At 58.9% G+C, this 17,830-nt stretch overlaps 5 protein-coding genes across 5 annotated transcripts; 3 read left to right on the top strand and 2 right to left on the bottom strand.

The window, feature by feature from the left end:
• Nucleotides 1–1,439: 1,439 nt before the first annotated feature.
• On the bottom strand, nt 1,440–1,679 carry MFIFM68171_06831 (uncharacterized protein; the record flags this gene model as incomplete). Its single annotated transcript, XM_071062251.1, has 1 exon — nt 1,440–1,679. One exon carries the CDS (start codon nt 1,677–1,679, stop codon nt 1,440–1,442), a length of 240 nt encoding a protein of 79 aa, XP_070918352.1.
• A 2,369-nt stretch (nt 1,680–4,048) lies between these two features.
• MFIFM68171_06830 (uncharacterized protein) lies at nt 4,049–6,237 on the top strand (the record flags this gene model as incomplete). The annotated part of the gene is made up of 7 exons (XM_071062250.1): nt 4,049–4,271; nt 4,318–4,348; nt 4,401–4,662; nt 4,708–4,846; nt 4,892–5,065; nt 5,136–5,170; nt 5,221–6,237. 7 exons carry the CDS (start codon nt 4,049–4,051, stop codon nt 6,235–6,237), a joined length of 1,881 nt encoding a protein of 626 aa, XP_070918351.1.
• A 481-nt stretch (nt 6,238–6,718) lies between these two features.
• On the bottom strand, nt 6,719–9,620 carry PHM7_1 (phosphate metabolism protein 7; the record flags this gene model as incomplete). Its single annotated transcript, XM_071062249.1, has 5 exons — nt 6,719–7,554; nt 7,616–8,014; nt 8,101–9,323; nt 9,385–9,511; nt 9,572–9,620. The coding sequence occupies 5 exons, from the start codon at nt 9,618–9,620 to the stop codon at nt 6,719–6,721; spliced, it is 2,634 nt and encodes an 877-aa protein (XP_070918350.1).
• A 2,068-nt stretch (nt 9,621–11,688) lies between these two features.
• Nucleotides 11,689–13,203, top strand: MFIFM68171_06828 (uncharacterized protein; the record flags this gene model as incomplete). Its single annotated transcript, XM_071062248.1, has 1 exon — nt 11,689–13,203. The coding sequence occupies one exon, from the start codon at nt 11,689–11,691 to the stop codon at nt 13,201–13,203; it is 1,515 nt and encodes a 504-aa protein (XP_070918349.1).
• An 859-nt stretch (nt 13,204–14,062) lies between these two features.
• Nucleotides 14,063–17,788, top strand: MFIFM68171_06827 (uncharacterized protein; the record flags this gene model as incomplete). Its single annotated transcript, XM_071062247.1, has 1 exon — nt 14,063–17,788. The coding sequence occupies one exon, from the start codon at nt 14,063–14,065 to the stop codon at nt 17,786–17,788; it is 3,726 nt and encodes a 1,241-aa protein (XP_070918348.1).
• Between the last annotated feature and the right edge of the window lie 42 nt (nt 17,789–17,830).

Below are 17,830 nucleotides of genomic sequence, written 5' to 3'. Positions count from 1 at the left end.
TTTGGTTGTTTCTTTTTTTTTTTTTTTTTTTTTTTTCCCGGGGAAGGGGGCGTGACTGCTGCTGTTAGGGGATGGATGCTCGCATACAAACAGAGAGATACGGACACACCTGAAAAATATCGGGGAGTGGTGGGGATGTAGCTGTGGTTCTGGGAGGGACACTATCGGTTTTGTGCTAAGTATTTACGGAATACTGACTAGCACCGCCTCGCTTTTCTTCGCATTCTTCTTGCCTGGGTTGGTCTTTATCCCCTTCCCCACCTTTCTACCCATTCGTATGGGAGGAGGAGGGAATACTCGGGGAAAGGAGGGAGCGTGCTTAGGATGGATAGCGGGTATAGGTAATTCATCCACATGTGTGGTGTTTCGGTTCCATTTTTTTATTGATTTGTCCTGCATCTGTATCTTCTTGAGCTTGCTGTTGCCTCCTTGCTTCGTTTGGAATGGAATGTTGGATTTTCTCCGCTACTCAGTACTGGTACAGGTATCATAATGGGAGATAGGCTAAAGGGGAGAAGCGGAGGCCGGTAGAGGCCCTTCTCTGGCGATGTGGTCGGATGGGCGGAGTTGGGGTTTTCACTTGGTCTGCTCAGGTTGTGTGCTTTCAGTTGGGGGGGGGTGTGGGAGATAGGAGGTTCCCCTAACGTGGCGAGGTACTACTACCGTTGGTGCTTACAGTGTAAGCAAATGTCGAAGGGAAAATGAAAACTGCGATGTTTGTCAATGAGCGAGTTGTGTCCTGCTTCGGTATGTGGCTGGTGTGGTGATTCACTACGGTCTACCAGACCGTGTTAAAAGGGTGGGTGAGAATAAGGCGTCTTGTGTCCTCTTTGGGAACAACGGTGGTGGCTAATGACACTGGTAGTGTCATCGGGGCCATGCCATCTTGCCTGGCTGCGCCGTAACGGTGCTGCGAGAGGTGCGGGGGGGCTCTCCTGCTCCAGAGCATCCCGACTAACTGTCGTTTGTCATTTTGTAAGCGGAAGCTTTGGGTCGATGGATACCCGTAGATACCGCAAGTGTGGGTGTCAATACACGGCTCGGGGAGCCCCGTTGGCTCGGGGTTGTGGGATCGCATTGGCAGTTGGGAACGAGACTCCCCATGCCCAAGATGGGGCCGGCGGCCCAACCCCGTCGCCCTGGTCCACGGGCCTCATCCATCCTTGGCGCAGGACGAGTAATGTAAAGTAATAAATAATTGCTTATGCTTGATGTACACAATCTTCCCGAAAATCCCCATGCCGGTACAGATGCCGAGAGCCAGAGAGGAAGAGTCGTCTCTCGTGACCAAACCCAACGATAAAATCTCAGGGGTATGCCTCTCCATAAGATGAAGGAACGAATACAGAGAAAATCATCAGTCATGTCAGAGCCAGATGGTACAATCTCGGAGTACGCCTATATCATCACATCCCGGTGCACTTTTTAGTCTTTATGTCTCAGATTGACTCGTTGGACTCGTTGGATGTCGTCCGGGCCAGCCTTGCCAGGAAGAATTCCATGTCGCGCAGGACGATGTCTGGGAACCTGCCGTCTCCCCCTGTGCTCGTAGAATCCTGGGCAGTAGTGGCGGTCGACTGGACGCTGTTGGATCGGCTGTGTTGGGCTGGAAAGGTAAACTCCTGGCCGGTCTTCCCAGGAGAAACGTTTGGATCGGAAGGTTTGACGTGGACGGGCATGTTGCTAACAGCAGAGAACTGTCAGCCAAGAAGGCTCAAGGATGTTGGGCTGAATCATTGACTTACTCGTTAGCCTTTGTCAACAGTTGCTCGTGACCTGGCGTTGGTAGTGAGTTTTGAGCTTTCGTCCTCGGTGAGTGCCCGGCTTTGCCATCACCAATGCTCTCTGAGGTCGTGTGCAGAATTACTTATATCCGCGGCCACCCGCACCAACCCCCATCCCAAGAGATCCTCTTGACACAACAGAACTAGAACATTACAGGGGGGGCCGTGGGCGGAGACACGCCATTGGCCGCGTCTCGGCCGTCCGGGAGAGCCTCGTTGGTTGTCATCTATATCCCCACAACAAACTCGGTCTCTCATAGGGATCCAAGGCAAGGGATTCTGTTTCGGCCGATGTCCTCGTGACCAGGTGTGTGGGAGACAACTCCGGGCTTCCTGAGCCTCGGCCCTGGACTTGTTCGTCAGTTCTTGTAAGTGCCAAGACAATCTCGGGTCAACTAGAGCAGCCTATGACTCCCTGAGTCGTCGATGTTTGCCATCGCAGATCGACGACTATCCTGAATGGGACTTTGCAGCAGCACAGTGTCCCCGTGCATCCGTATCGATGATGATTTTGCTCCCCTGTCTCTGATCTGCCGCCGCTAGTGAGCCTGCCCCGGTCCCCGATCCTCGCGATTCCCGAATGGTCTGATCAAAGTCTACGGACATCAACCGATAAGAGGCCAGAGATTTCAACTTGCGCAATGTCAATCCGTAGGAGCCGTCATAACTCGCGACGAGAAGCAGGAAAAGGGTGCCGCCGCGGGCACTTCACCAGATCCAGCAGCCGTGACCCCCACGTTCCTAGCTGATGAGGAGAAACCAGCCAGATCAAGCATTGTGCCACCAAGCCCGGACCCGGCCAGAATTCCAGAACACTCCAACCTACTACGGACCCCGCCCGGCATGCTTCAACCCTCCAAGAAATCGTCTCCGTACTCCGAGCCACCAACACCACAGCAACCTCATCTTTCTTCCTAGGCGCCAGCGCCATCATCGCAGCCGCCATCGGCCGCGACCTAGGCATATCCGGGCGGGGGGAACGCATAGATCACAGCGTCGACAACCCTCACGGCGGGCACGTTCCAACTCTGACGGGCCAGCTGACCGACATACTCGGATGGGGTTCATCTGCGGAGACTTGGGAATTAGCTCGGCGATAGTGGCACCGCCGGCAATTGGTATCATGGGCGAGGCGTACGAGCGGCCACCTAGAAGAACTTGGCTTCTCCGGCGTTCAGCGCGGGTATCCGCTGGGGTTTGTCTTTGGGAGTTCGGTAGGTTGGTTGGGACCGCTGATTGATGCCATCACATGAGTCTTGCGATGCTGGTCTAGGGGCTGCTGTCAACCCCTGACGGTCTGGCGCCAACCGATGAATGGGATAGCCCGCACATCATTGCGATACTCGCATCTGACGTGCTGCTCTTGGTACTATTCATCTTCTGGAACAAGTGTTCCCGAGGCCCCTGGTGCCTCCGCACATCCGGAAAGATCACGCATTCATATTCGTGCTTATGTGTCTTCCCATTTTTCAGGCAGTGCGGATGCTGGCAGCCTGGAGAGCGAGGCAGCTACCGTGCCACTCTGTAGGGTTAGGGCGTCCAGTAAGGGGGAGGAGGGAGTATCGCGTTGATGGAGTGGCAAAATGAGAAGGATAAATATCTGGCATTGCTGTGTCGCCCACAAATATGAGCTGCTGCAGGTATGCGCAACCACTACCCCTTTTTGTTACTTTGTCTTATTGCTATGGTGTGGCTATCTAAGTCTAGAACTCGTAAGTGTTTAATAGAACACAATGGTTCTTTAGCCCGCCTGCCACATCGTGCTAATTTTCTGTCGTCTCCCGTTAATGACTGTGACACAAATTTGTCTTTGCCGATCGTGCTTGGGAAGTCTTGTCGAACACTACCATGAGAGCGCGCGGCGAGACGATAAACACTGGCGGATGCGGGGCCGCATTTATCAGAAACGGAGAATAGACATCTACTCCTATGCTCGTTCTAGTGATCCGTGACGGGTGATCTGAGAACATACGAGACACACCGTCTGCTAGGTGCGTGGCACGAGTGGCTTGGCTGCAATATTGGAAGAGTACCTTAAATCATCACCCTTACCATACCAATACGGCAGTCAGCAGAAATTCTCCCGAACGTGTTGCAGGTTATTCCTTGCTCTCCTAAACGTCACAATCCGCAGCGGTCCTTGTTCTTCATGTCCATATTTCAAGAAATTCGGGTTCGGCATCATTTTCTCAGTAGCCTTGCGCTCTCAGCTAGCTTCCAATGACAACGACGAAGTTGTATTCACTATTGTATCCTACTCCCTCATGGCTACGGCCGTCGTTGTCTATCCAGTAGAACAGGCCCGGGTGGTCTTGAGCTCAATCTTCGGCACCCTGCTGCTCCTGTCGCGTTTACCCGCGGTCGGCGGGCTCTTGGTACTTCCGGATGATGTCGCCAATTACCTACTCTCATCTTACGACTACATCATAGTTGGCGGGGGAGTCTCCGGCCTCGTGGTTGCCAATAGAATGAGTGAAGACTCGGATGGTTTGTCGACTCATAATGCCATGGTAACCTGACTGACATCATCTAGTAACGGTTCTCGTACTTGAGGCAGGAGAATTGTACTCTATGCCCCAATGATATGGATCCAAACAATGCTGACATCCATGACAGAGACTCCTCCCCGGACTTAGTCACAGTTCCCGGACTGATAGGTCATGGCTTTCCCCCTCAATACACCTGGAACCTCACCACGGCACCACAAGAATCTCTGGACAACAACATCCGACGGTTTGTGCAAGGCCGTGTACTCGGCAGTGGAAGCGTCCTCAATGGCATGGTAGTGGCGCGCGGTGGCCGGGTAGACTACGATGCCTGGGAGGAACTGGGCAACACCGGCTGGGGCTGGCATGACTTGCTCCAATATTTTAAGAAGGTGAGCTGGCGCTGCCTCTGTAACTCAAGAAGCTGACTGGTGCAGAGTAGGAACTTCTCGGCTGATCTATACGCAGAATCTGCTGGCATGTGGTATTCTAATACCATCCACCATGACATGTCGACCCACGGGTCCGATGGGCCGGTTCAAGTCACGTACCCTAATTTCCTCTACAACCAGTCTTGTATGCTCCCTTGCCCTGCATTGCGCCACACTCCTGATATTTTAGTAAATTTCCTTCGTGGAGTCTCCGACCTGGGCGTGCCTCTCCTTCCCGAACCGAATGCTGGCGTCTCGGCGGGCATCATGATCGCTCCCTCGAGCATGTCAGTCGGGAACCAGTCCAGGGCAGACAGTAGAAGGTCGTACTTGGAACGGTGTGTTACACCGCGCGAACATACATGTGGCAGTTCAGCAGGTGGTCACCCGTATCCTTCTCGACGGAGATGAGGAAGTGACTTTTATCCTTCCAGCCCATGAGCACCTGACACGAGCCCACGGGGTTGAGGTGAGCAACGCCTAAACTAGCCGCAAGACCGGAGCAACTAACATGGGCAGTACGGGACATCAGCCACATCGCCTCGCCGCACGGTGGCTTGTAAAAAGGAGGTCATCCTCGCCGCGGGCGCAATCATTTCCCCAGCCCTGCTGCAGGTATCTGGCATTGGGCCAGCAAGCATTCTCAACGACCTTAATGTTCCCGTGCACGTCGACCTCCCAGGAGTTGGACAGAATTTCCAGGATCACGGCATGGTTGTATCCTTCTACAACTATAAGCCTGCCCTCATGACCTTAAGGATAGGAACACTTATCAGCTTAGACGCCGCGCCTGGTCTGTTCTCAACCAGAAACCTGACAGGAGACACCCTCCGACAAGTCAGATACGAGTATTTTACCAACCATACAGGCAGGTCTCTTCTTCCTCAAGCACCTAGCCACACAACTTCAGTTCCCGCTAACCAGCTTCCAACTTCTATCCGTCAGGTCCCTTGGACAGCCCCTTTAATCTCCGCCGTCGCTTTCCCCTCCCTCGCCCACCTCAACGCCTCCTCCGTTCTCTCAAACCTCTCCACTCCCTCCTCCTCCCCTCCCTCACCTTCCTCACCTTCCGCTGACGACGGTGATGATGATGGTGATGATGACGATGGTGATGGCGATGAAGGACTCCTGCGTCGATGGGCCGGCGCGATCCGCACACACCTCCAAACCGAGTTCCACCCGTCCGGGACGACCGCCATGCTCCCGCTCGGCCTGGGCGGCGTGGTGAGTCCGCGGCTGGTGGTGTACGACACGGCGAACCTGCGGGTCGTCGATGCGGGTATCATGCCGCTCATCCCCGCGGCGCACCTGCAGGCCGGGGTGTACGCGGTTGCCGAGAAGGCTGCGGATATAATCAAGGCCGATGGTTATGGTGGTGGTGGTGGTGGTGGTGGTAGGAGTGGCAGTAGGGGTGGCAGCGCGCTGGTTAGTGGTGCAAGTAGTAGTGGTAGTGCCTCCGGTCCGCAGCGGCAGGGGGACGGAGTGGAAGTTGAGTTTGATGGCGGCGCTGTGATCCCTCCCGTTCCAGGGGCATGACGGGGCATGACGGTGCTGAGGTTTGGCTCGTTTTAGTTAAAGACAGACTGTCATATTACCTACAACACTAGTAACTCATAGCAACAGACTGCCATGTAGCAAAAGCGAATAGCAGAAGTGTTGGTGGTGAGCGGTCTACTTCTATGCAGCAGTGTGTTAGTAATGTGATAGAATTCCAGGTTGGGTTTTCGAACCGGCAGTCACCAGGCATCCGTAGACGAGAGGATAGTCAAAATTCGAAATGAAATTATCACCCTGCTACGCAAGCAAGGGTGGAAAGAACGTAAAGATTAAGTCAATCTTGCTCAGTCAATCCAATCTTGGTATCTCTTGTCCAACAACAAATCCAACGGGTATCAGCGCGAATCCATCGTTTCCCAAAAGTATTCATCAACCAACATGCACCCATTCTCATCTGCAACCCCCTTCAAAAAATTATAAAGGCGCACCTCGTCCAGACTCGAAACCGAGGCGGGGACATCTAGAAAAGAATCTTCTCCTCCCAAACAGGCGGCCTCGTCCCCTCGACATCCCAGACCAACTTGCCCGTCTCCACGTCCAGGTCGCAGCCCTCGTCGGTGATGGGGATGACCCGGCTCGTGTGCTCCACCTCCTGCCTTGACACGCCCGCGCCGGCCGCGTCGCTCGGGATCCACAGAAGCGGCGTGTTCGACGTCACCGAGGGCGGGTTGTACGCGTTGGCCGCCACCTCGTCCGAATAGGGGTCCAACGCCACGTGCCGCGGCACCAGCTTCCGCAGCGTGGCATAGTCGGCGAAGATCCACGGCTTGAGGAAGCGCGTCAGGGGGTTGCCGGCCCCGGCGCTGGCCTTGGCGGCCGCGCGCGCGTGCAGCATGTTCTGCTCCGAATGGTCGACGACGCCGTCGCCGTTGAGGTCGATGGGCTGGGGGTTCTTCTCGTGACTGGCGCTGGAGCCGATGCCTTCGCCGGCTTCGGGGTCCAGCAGATGGGCCTGGGTTTCCTCCTCGGCGAGCAGAGTCAAGGGCAGGTTGTACATGAGCGGGTTCAGGGCGCTGCTGAGGCTCATGTGGAAGAGGATGGTGAAGACGAGGAAGGCGACCATGAGGACCAGCGGGCCGGGCGCAACCGACGCGCCGAAGAGGCCAATCATGCAGACCTCGGCGATGTACAGGCCGGTAAAGAGCTGCTTGATGGCGCGCGGGTAGATGAGACCGCGCGTGTCGATCTGCGTGTCGGTCACGAAGAAGACGTTGTACCGCCAGGCGAAGTAGAAGAGGAACATGGCGATTGTGGCCCAGCCGAGCATCAGAGGGGCAATGCAGGAGTACGTGATGGCTGTACCGAGTCAGCGGGATGCGGCCATGAAGCAGGTTGGGAAAAAAAAATTAAAACGTACCGACTACCACAATGTTGGTGTATACGGGCATGGTGCTGCCCCACGAGATAGCGCTGAGACGAGACCACTTGGTGTAGAGCGCCCGGGGCGTCTTGGCCAGGAACTTGTACAGGAGAGTGAAGATGACAAAGCCGATGACCTGGGTGAGCACGCTCGTGGCGATGGTCAAGCCCTGGACGATAAAGTAGGAAATGTAGAAGTTGGACGACTTGGGCAGGTTAGAAGCTAGGATGGCCGGGGCACTGGTGGGACTGTCGATGAGCTGCCTGACAACTGCGGTTGCGGACGACGCTACCGTGGTAACCAGGAAGACTTGGATAACCTGGAAGGCAAAGTAGGCGTTCTGCGTGAAGAGCTCGACTCGCGAGACCGAGGGTTCTCCAGCCAGCCTTGCGCACACTGTCTCCGGTTAGCAGACATGATACAAACCGCCGGCGGCAAAAAAAAAAAAAAAAAAAAAAAAAAAAAAAAAGGGGAAAACGTACAGCGCATCACGATAGGCACCAGCGACATCAGAATGGCGAGAGCGATGGAGGGCAAGAGGCCGGTGATGACTCCCATGATGACGGGAGGGATCTCCTTGAGCCAGCGCAGCCATTCAATGCCAGCGAGATACGTGACGTTGCTGACAAGACCGACGAAGGCGACGGGAACTGCCCAGAAGATGATCATGGCCGTGATGAAACCCACCACGGCGTAGCGGCGGATGACCTTTTGCCACCAGGGCATGGCGAGTGACTTCCAAATGACCTCGTCGGGCCGGATGCCGACATACTTGGGCGTCATGTTGAGGCCCTGGTGATGGGTGAGGATTTGCGAGGCGCCCTCGGCATCCGACTGCGTGTTGAACTCTATGAAGACGCCCGGAATCCGCTTGTAGCCGCCGGCACGGTATTTGGCCTGGGCGGCCTCGACCTCGGGGATGAGACGCTCGAGCTCGGCGCGGCACCAGTTGATGCTGTCGACCTTCTTGCCGATCAGGCCCAGCGGGCCGAGACGGTGCGTCGGGCGCTTGTCGCTGGGAACCCAACGCCCGGCAATGGTCCCATCGCCCGCGGGCGCCTTTTCCGCGTCGTTGGGGTTCGCGCCGGCCTTGATGGCCTTCTGGCGCTCGGCGTTGGCCAGCTTGATCAGCTTGACCTCGGCCTTCTCGAGGCGCATGGCAGCCTTATCACGGTCCTCGACCAGCTTGTCCACCTCGTCCGTGTCGCTCGTGATCCAAATGTTCTTAACCGAATTGCCAAAGACCTTGCGCAGGCTCGCCTCGTTCAGATAGGGCTCCGGGACCGAGGTGAACAGGACGGTGCGCGACGAGATGCGGTTGGCATAGAAGGGGCTCAGCAGGAAGGCCTGGCGCAGGTTGATGTAGAAGATGCACTCGCGCATGATCAAGTACATGACGAAGCCAAAGTAGAGCCAGGCGACAAAGACGTGGGCGTAATAGCGGTTGTTCTGCGTCGCCTGATTGATGTTGGCATACGTCAGGATATCGAGCTGGACCTGTCCGCCGCCGCCCGTGGCGTTGACGGGAAACAGAATGGGCCATGTGATGCAGCAGCCGACGAAGCAGAGCACCAAGGCCATGCGCAGGTAGCGGAGGTAGAGGTAGGCGTCGAGAGACTGGTGCTGGAGGGCGTAGATGTCGGGTATCTTCCAAAAGCTCGACACCCAGTCGAGGAAGCCATTGGGCAGGGGAGGCGAGCGCTCGCTGTGTCGTCGTTAAGCAACTGAAGGGTCCGAAAGCAAAGAAAGGGCTACACAGTTCATACCTCTCCTTCAAGCTCCCGAGGTAAGTTCTTGGGGCATAGTAGCGCCTCTGGCTTCTTCGCAGGACGAGGAAGACGGCGATGTACACTCCGGAGACCGCGGCGACCGGCGCGAGGGTCGAGAGCATGCCTTTGCCGGCCCATGGTTAGCATCCCGCCACGCAATGGTTGTTCTCACGCAGGTACTTACCCGACAGAGAGGCCGGCTCTGCGGGCGCATTCGGATCGTCGCTACTCATTTTGGCGACTGTGCAGAATCAAAGTCCTGCGACCGATCTTTGGGATGTTCCTTTGATGGTTCGCCGCGTGCCTCGTCGCGACGAACGGTGATGGTGGCAGAGAGGGAGCGCTCCCAGGAAACACTTGCACCTCCGGGCGACAGTTGCAATATCCTGAAACGAGCGTGTCAGACCCCTAGGAATTCAACGGGACACGGCATGACAGCGGCTGAGGCTCATATTAACTTCAGGCCCGATCGGGGCCGGGCCAAGGCGCTTGGGAGCGCCAGTGAACTCGGCCCACGATGGAGCACAGAAGGAGCAAGGGGAAGCAAGGGGGGTTCCTACGGTTTGAGACACGGGGATCAAAGACGGACTTGACTGGCTAGGAAGCTCTGACCAGAGCCCTTGGCGCATTGAAATCGGGGAACATCCAGAGACACTGGGACAAGCCCGGGGGAGGGCAACGGCGTTTTAAAGCATGGCCAGTCCTTGATATGGACCTTGTTCCCGTGCGATTGGGGTGGCATACATCATTGTTCAACCCAAGGCTTTTTTTTATTTTTATTTTATTTTTTGTATCTTCCAGGCTCTCCCACGCCGCTCAGGTCAGTGGCTTGCTACACGAGCTCGCTCTCTCCCTCTCCTTGCTGATCTCTCAATGACGCAACCCCCCGTCCAGTGAAATAGCTTGTGGGGTTGAGTACCTGCAAATTTCAGCGGCCGAGCCAGGGTCACGGCAGTCACGCTGCAACCCTAAAAATCTTGGCTACAAGAAAGCCAAAATGAAGTGAATTTGCTGGGCATGTTTTGCTTCGTTTGCTGGGGCTGCCTCCTCGGCTCCGCACTTGTCAGCTTGTCTCCCTTTCACCGCAGGTAGCCAAGAGAGATCTTCGCTGCCTCTCCCAAGTGAGTCGCACGAGGAATCGTTAAAATGGCTCAATGTCTTAGAATCCAGCCCCTCGCTCGTCGATAGTTGTGTGCTCGGATCGAGAAGCCGCGCCGTCCTCTTGCAGATCAACACAAGCATTGGGGCCAGGACTCCCCGCAGTATGCCAGCTCCACTTTTCAGCTGTGTTTTATCAAACACGTCACAAGGAATTTCAGCGGCGTCTGGTGCTTTGTGCTCTTGAGCTGGAGATGTGGCAACCGTGATTGCGTTTCACGACGGCAGAGGGGCGGAGCACCTGCAATTTATTTCTGGGTATCGTCATGTGTTTGCTTTGCCTTGTGAAGCATCCGAACTCTCAGACCGATGTCCTTGTCAGCGATCGGTAATTAACGAAATGAGCGGTCGGCGGATTCCAGATTGAGCAAGAGGGCCCGTGTCCCGGCAGTGGCCGCTGACTACGCCGCGCACCTCAACTCAGCTGCGCAGGCATCATCGACCCAATGCAGCGGCGCGCCCGTATGCATCAAGTTATATTCCTCAAGCCTGTCCAATCCGGCCCGTGGCCACACCACTGCACCCGCACGTCAGCGTTTGCGCCGCTTCGCCGAAGCTTGTCGATAATCGAAAGATGAGGTGCAGAAATGCCATCATCCCGCCATTTGTCGCATACCCAGCGGGTCGTGATTCCCCGATTCCGGCGCCTTGATCGGCCCGTGCACGGCTGTCGGCCAGTGGAACCATGGCCCAAGCTCGTGCAACAAACTCGATCTGCGATCGATCAGCAAGACAAGCGGGGTTGAGATGAAATCGGAAGCTCAGATCACACCAGTAGTATTTGCCCATCAACCGGGGCGAGAGGCCAGAGTTTCGGGTGCCCAACCATCACGGTTGGCGGCAGCGCAATTGGATGTCAGCGAGGTGGACGGGTAACATGTCTGTTTCCGTCCATCGCAGAGGGCCATGTTGGTGCTGTCTTTGTCTGGGTGCTTGTCCGGACAAGTCCTAGACAATGCGGGCGGACATGTTTGCGACGCGGACGGCGACCGTTGGCATGCGGCGACAATGAAACATCCGAAATATGTAACGGAGCGGGCGAAGTCGTAGCGGAAGACGATTGTCTCCCTAGCAGAGGTACTCGTCTCGGTAGAGTTGGTAGCAAAAAATATATATATATATATATAGAGAGAGAGTACGACAATGGCTACAACGGACAGAAGGTCTGTTCCGGCGCATCTGGTCGAGCACGAGGACGACGAACAGGCCGGGCAGCGGGGCTACGTCAAGGGCACCGACTTCGCGCTGCCTTACTTCTCGCGATGGTCGCGAATGCGCGAGCGTGAGGTCAAGGAGGGCCTGTTCCGCCATGTCAACTGCGGCTACCTCTCGACGCACGGCGTGCCGCCCACGCTGCTCGCGCTCAAGCAGCATGCGCAATCGCTGTGCATCCTCATCTACGCGCTCAACCCCACCATCAAATCGGGCGAAATCGCGAGCGGCGATCCGAAAAAGGCCAGCAAGAAGGGCAAAGGGCAGGAGGACCCCTTCGCGTACAAGTACGAGCTCAATGACTCGTTCGACTTCCTCTCGGACCTCACCGTGCCTTACACCAATGACGACCCGAACCACAACAAACCCCTCCTGGCGCTCGCCAACGAAGTGCGCGGCCGGCACGAGGCGCTCGGGACAACCTACCACTGCCCCTTCGCCGAGGCGAAGCCGCCGCGGGCCAAGGGCGAGAAACAGAGGCCCTACGCCAACCACCACGCCCTCATCATGCACACCAATGCCTGCCTGGAGCGGCTCGACCACGAGTTCAGCAGCACGGGCGGGCTGCTCAGCATCCTGCCCACGTCGCAGGAGCACGACGACGAGGATCTCGGCAACGCGCGCAACAGCCTGCTGGGCCAGTGGCTGCTCTTCACGCAGCACCTCGTGGCGCGCATGCACGACCTCGAGCGGTCCTACGGCAACGCGCTCGACGCGCTGGCCGGCGAGGCGGCCATCCCGCACCAGTACCTCGCCGGCCTCGGCCCGGACGGCCGGGCAGCCGGCCGCGAGATTGCCTACCCGCAGGACCGGTGGGTGCTGGTCAACGCCGGGGACGACGTCTTCGAGCACGTGCACGACGTCCTCGACAGGCAGGAGGCGCTGGTGCAGGCCCGGGAGAGGGTCTGGCGGCGGAACGGCGCGGTAGGCGACTACATCTGGGAGAGCGAGCGAGGCGGGAGGGAGTATGCCCGCGGCATCGTGCCGGTGAACATCATGACGCGGTACTACCGCCTGGCGGGCCAGGGGAGGAACACGCTGTTTGTGCTGCCGGCCTGGGAGCACCACCCGGGCGTGGCGCACACGAGGGAGACGGAGGCCCAGCCGACCGTCGTGGCGTGCGTACAGCCCAAGTTCCCCGAGAGGGCGACCGAGCTGGAGAAGAGGTATACGGAGCGCATCTACCAGGCGCAGAGGATCGAGCTGGAAAACGAGAGGCTGCGCGATGAGGACGAGTCGACCAAGGCGCAGATCGAGACGCTGAAGCACGAGAACAGGCGGCTGCGGAAGGCGAGGGATGAGCTGATGCTCGCGGTGGGGGAGGATAATGCAAAATTGGCGGCGCGCGTGCACGAGCAACGGATGAGGGCTGTCAAGGCAGAGAAGAGGGTGGAGGTATTGATGACGGAGATAGCGGCGTTGCAGGAGAGGCTGGAGGAGGAGTGATTCAATGGTTCTTGTGTCTCTATGCTAATCCCTTCAGCCATCTGGTATCACCCGGAAGTTGGAGTCTGGAGCCAATTACAATTTTTTTTTTTCCCTTTTCCTTTTCGCTTTTCCTTTCCTTTTCTTTTCCCCTCTACCTATCAACTGACCAGTTCATTTTGTGTGATTCATGGCGTTTCTGGACAACGTTACAGGTGTGACATACTCACCTTCGGGTGCGGTGAGGTGGGCGACCCCGCAGGCTCTGGCCGCGTGTTGCCGTGGCAACAAGCACAACGCCACAGCCATGCGCATCGGCAATGGAACTGACCGATCTGGACAAGACTCGGTCAGCTTCTGCATCGGCGCACCGGTCCAGAGCCGGGTGAGCCAATCGTAGATGCGAACTGCCTTTTCTTGGGGTGGCATTCTCTGCAGCCGCTGCGCTCACCGGCTCTGATGGATCTGGGCCGTTTGTTGACATTACCCGTAATTTGACCCCTCAAATGGAATGCATCTCACTTTCGCCCTGTTTCTTCCCCTGTCCTATCGTAAATCGTGCATCGTCTCCGCCAGTCGATTTTGACGCCAGCTCATCGCGCAGCACCCAGGCCGAGATGATGAGCTGTTATTCTTCTTGTTGTTATTGTGTTTGAACCGCACTTGTTCCATTACGAGGAGTGTCATTGCAGGGTTGGTCTGAGCGGCCGATCGATTCCTCAGCTTATTCCCGGCGCAAGGGAGAGAGACACTGTCGACATTCTTCATCGGCTATTATAGGGTGCGGCGGTCGGCGAGACAACAATGCGTCGCTAAGCGAGATCGACCCGAATCGCGGCCTACCACCTACAAAGCTTCCGGCTCCGAGAAACGCACATCAATGCCGGCGCCCGCAGGGGGTAATGCCCGGGCGGGCCCCCGGTCGCCATCCACAGCCGGGTGCACACCGGCAACCCTGGGGTCCCGTCCACGTCTGTGTCACCGGCGGGCCACGTCCGCATCCGCATGGACGGCACTCGCCTTTGCGGCCCTCAGCCTAGCCACACCGGCCTCCGCCAGGCAGGCACTACCATACGTCCCGACCACGATCCTGCTACCCCCGGACGGTGGTAGGAGCGGCGACAATTCGGTCGCTTACATCTTCACTCCTCGCGGCGGCGTTGCCAACGCTGTCGACTTCCTATCTCTCGACTTCTCTTCCACCTTACAAGCCTCCTCCGTCCAGCCCCAAACGCTCGCTTCCGACCTACCATTTCTACCTTCGGAGAGCGACAGCTGCATCGCATTTGCACCCACCATACTCCGCAACGGCACTCTGCTTGTCGTAGCAGGCGACTGCTCCTCCTCGTCAACCCCGTCGTCCTCCTCCCTCTGGACATACGCCCCGGACTCCAAGACATGGACATCCCTCGCGGTAGCCCCAACTTCCAGCTGGGACTATGCCCAATCCGGGCCCTACCACCTCGGCGGAATCCTCACCTTCTCCGCACAGCTCAGCCCAACCATCTCGGAGCCAACAGTCTACCTCTACGGGGGGATGTGTCCGTCCTCCAGCTCTCCGTCCTCCCCTAGCGACGCCCCGCAGCAATCCTCCGCAACCTACTCCAACCGCATGCTCCGTCTCTCCCCTCCCACCCCATCCCAGGACAGCACCGACACCAACAGCTACACCCTCGCCTACGCCCCGCTCACCGGCTCCAACCCCATCCCCCACGCAGGCTTCACGCTGACCGAGCTCCCGGTCTCCCTCTCCACGCGCCCAGGTCCGGACAACGGCGGCGATCCCATCACCACCCAACAGACCAGCCACCTCCTGCTAGGCGGCCACACCCCGCAGGCCTTTGTCAACATGTCCACCGCCGCCGTGTGGTCGCTGCCCGAGGAGACGTGGACGTACGTCGGCGTCTCCGCGCCCGCGCCGCCCTCCGCGGGGGGGAGCACGGACCTCGTGGTGCGCGAGGCGGTGCGGGTGGACAGTCGCAGCGGGCACACGGCCGTCCTGAGCGAGGACGGGACGGCGGTCGTGGTGTACGGCGGGTGGGTGGGGGATGTGGGCACGCCGGCGGAGCCGCAGCTGCTTGTGCTGCGGATGGGGACGGGCGGCGGGTTCGTGGGCTGGCGCTGGGAGGCGCCCCGTGTGAACGGGGAAGCGGGGCAGGGACCGGGAGCGGGAGCGGGAGTGGGAGTGTACGGCCATGGGGCGGCGCTGCTGCCGGGGAATGTTATGATGGTTTGGGGCGGGTTTGAGATTGGCGGTGGCAGCAGCAGGAGAAGGAGGAGGCAGATGGGGGAGAGGATGTTTTTCAATGTGACTAGTTTGAGCTGGTCGGCGGAATATGTCAATCCGTTGAGGGAGGAGGGTACCGGTGGCGGTGGGAATGGAAATGGTGGGGGTAATGGTGGGGGCAATGATGGTGGTGAGAGTGATGAGGGGAATGGAGCGGCGCCGCCGGAGGAGGATCAGGCGGGTGACGCGGATGACTCTACACGCAACAGGCAGATCGGTCTAGGTGTCGGCCTCGGCGTCGGGCTGCTCATCCTCCTCATACTCGCCGCCTTCGGCGCCCGCTTCCTCCGCCGCCGCCACAAACGTCGCCGCGCCCGCGACGAGGCCCTCCGCGGCTTGGCCCAGGGCGTCAACGGTTCCCTGCCCCGCGGGCTCGGCGGCGACGACGAGATGCTCGAGCGCGACCACGGCATGGGCATGTTTCCCTGGAATGCGTCTTCGGCGCGAGAGTGGTATACCGGCGGAGGCGACCCCTACACGCAGGGGCAGCGCTCCCTAGGGTATGAGTCCCTCCGCAGCGGGGGCAGGTCTCTTCCGCCTCTGTACATCCCGCCGCCGCCATCATCAGTTGGCTCGAGCGGCCGCCCTCGCGGCGCCAGGGGCCTGTACACGCCATCGACCGGCCTCGGATCAGGCAACTCGTACGATTTCGCCCCTCTAAACCGCAACCCGAACCGCATCGAGCCCATCTACGAAGCCGACGAAGACGAAGATGGTGATCTCGGTGGCGCAAGCTGCCCCCTGAGCCCCGACAAGGAAGACGAACACGACGACCCATTCCTAACCCCCTCGGGCACGGACAGCCCCGTAGGCGGGCTCTTCCCACCCCCGAGCATCAGCGTCAGCAGTCCCACCTCACGAGCTTCCAACACCCCCAGCCCGGACCACGGCGGCGGGCAGGAACAAGACCCGGACGTCCAAACCTGGGTCTCAGACGTCGACGCAGCAGACAGCATCCTGGCCGCTAGAATCGTCCAGCGCCGGTCTGCCAGCGTGCACAAAACGCCGCCGCGCCAGCACCAGCACCAGCACCAGCACCAGCCGACCGGGGCCCCAGCAGCACGCAGCGCTGGCTCCCCGAGCCGTCGGCTCTCCACCAAGTCGGGCAAATCAACCAAGTCCGGAAAGTTCTCGGCCGCCCTGAGCATCGGCAACAGCAGCGCCGACTCAGACTCGGGCCGCACGGGGAGCAACCTCTCGGAGCGCAGCGCCTTCAGCTTCGCGGCGAGCGCGGGCACCGGCCGGCTGCGCGCAACCGTCGCCGCGTCCGCTTCGGGGGATGGCGGCGGCGGCGGCGGCGGTCGACTGGGGAGCAGCGGGGGCAACTCGAGCTCGTCCGGCTCGGCTCACACCTACAGCACGGCCAAGTCCCACCTCAACTTTGCGGCGCTGCAGGCCGAAGGGCCGGGGTTGTTGATGGGTGGGGTTGGTGGGAGCGGGGGGCGGTCGGAGGGGACAGTGCTAGTAGCGGTGGGCGAGAATGAATATGTGTATGACAAGGGCGAGGTGGATGACGAGGACTACATGGCCGTGCCCGGGAGCCCGAGTAAGGAGGACAGGCGCGGCGCGGCGCGCAGGAGCTGGTTCGGGAGCCTGCGCAGGGTGTTTAGCGGCGGGACCAACACGCCCGAAACGGAGTCCGGGAGCGGCAGGGAGGAGAGCCCCACGCGCGAGGGCCTGCTGGCGTCGGATTTTGAGTCACGCTCGTTGGGGGCTGGCGGAATCCTGCAGAGGAGGAGGCAACAGCAGCAGCAGCAAGGAACGGAGGCTTGGGGAGGGGAAGAAGGCGAGGAGGGTGAATGGGATATTGAAAGGGCTGTCGAGCAGAGGTTGGTGCAGGTCATGTTCACGGTGCCTAAGGAGAGGTTGAGGGTGGTGAATGCTGAGGTGGAGGAGGAGGAGCAGACGGTTGTGGTTGTTGATCGGGGCGATGACGGTGCCAATGATGATGACGAAGGGAGCAGCAAACCGCCGATATCAGCATCTGCACCGGCACCGGCATCGGCATCGGCATCAGCGCCAGGGGAGCCGGAGCACGGGCTACAAGAGGCCCCCCGTCTCCGGCCTCCTCAGTTTGGGTCTAAGGACCACGACACGGACCAAAATAGGTACTCGACGGCCACGCTTGAGCTTCCCCGCGGTACTTCCCCCTCCCTGTCGCTGAGGACCGAGTCCATCTTGACGTCGACTCTGCACACGGCCGAGGCGGTGCGGCTCGAGCGGCCGCGTACCCGCGTGCTGGAGATGGTGGAGAGCATCGAGTCGCGGAATGGGAGTCGGGAGAATAGTCCTGGGGCCAGCCCGGCACGCGGGTCCTGACCTGGCCTGGTCGGCAGCTTTATGCCGGTGTTCCGGTACGTC

The sequence above is a fragment of the Madurella fahalii genome, assembly GCF_045866475.1.
Source record: "Madurella fahalii IFM 68171 DNA, scaffold_3, whole genome shotgun sequence".
Lineage (NCBI taxonomy): Eukaryota > Fungi > Ascomycota > Sordariomycetes > Sordariales > Madurella > Madurella fahalii.
Note: the sequence above shows the minus strand (reverse complement) of the source record. Positions and strands in the feature narration are given on the sequence as shown.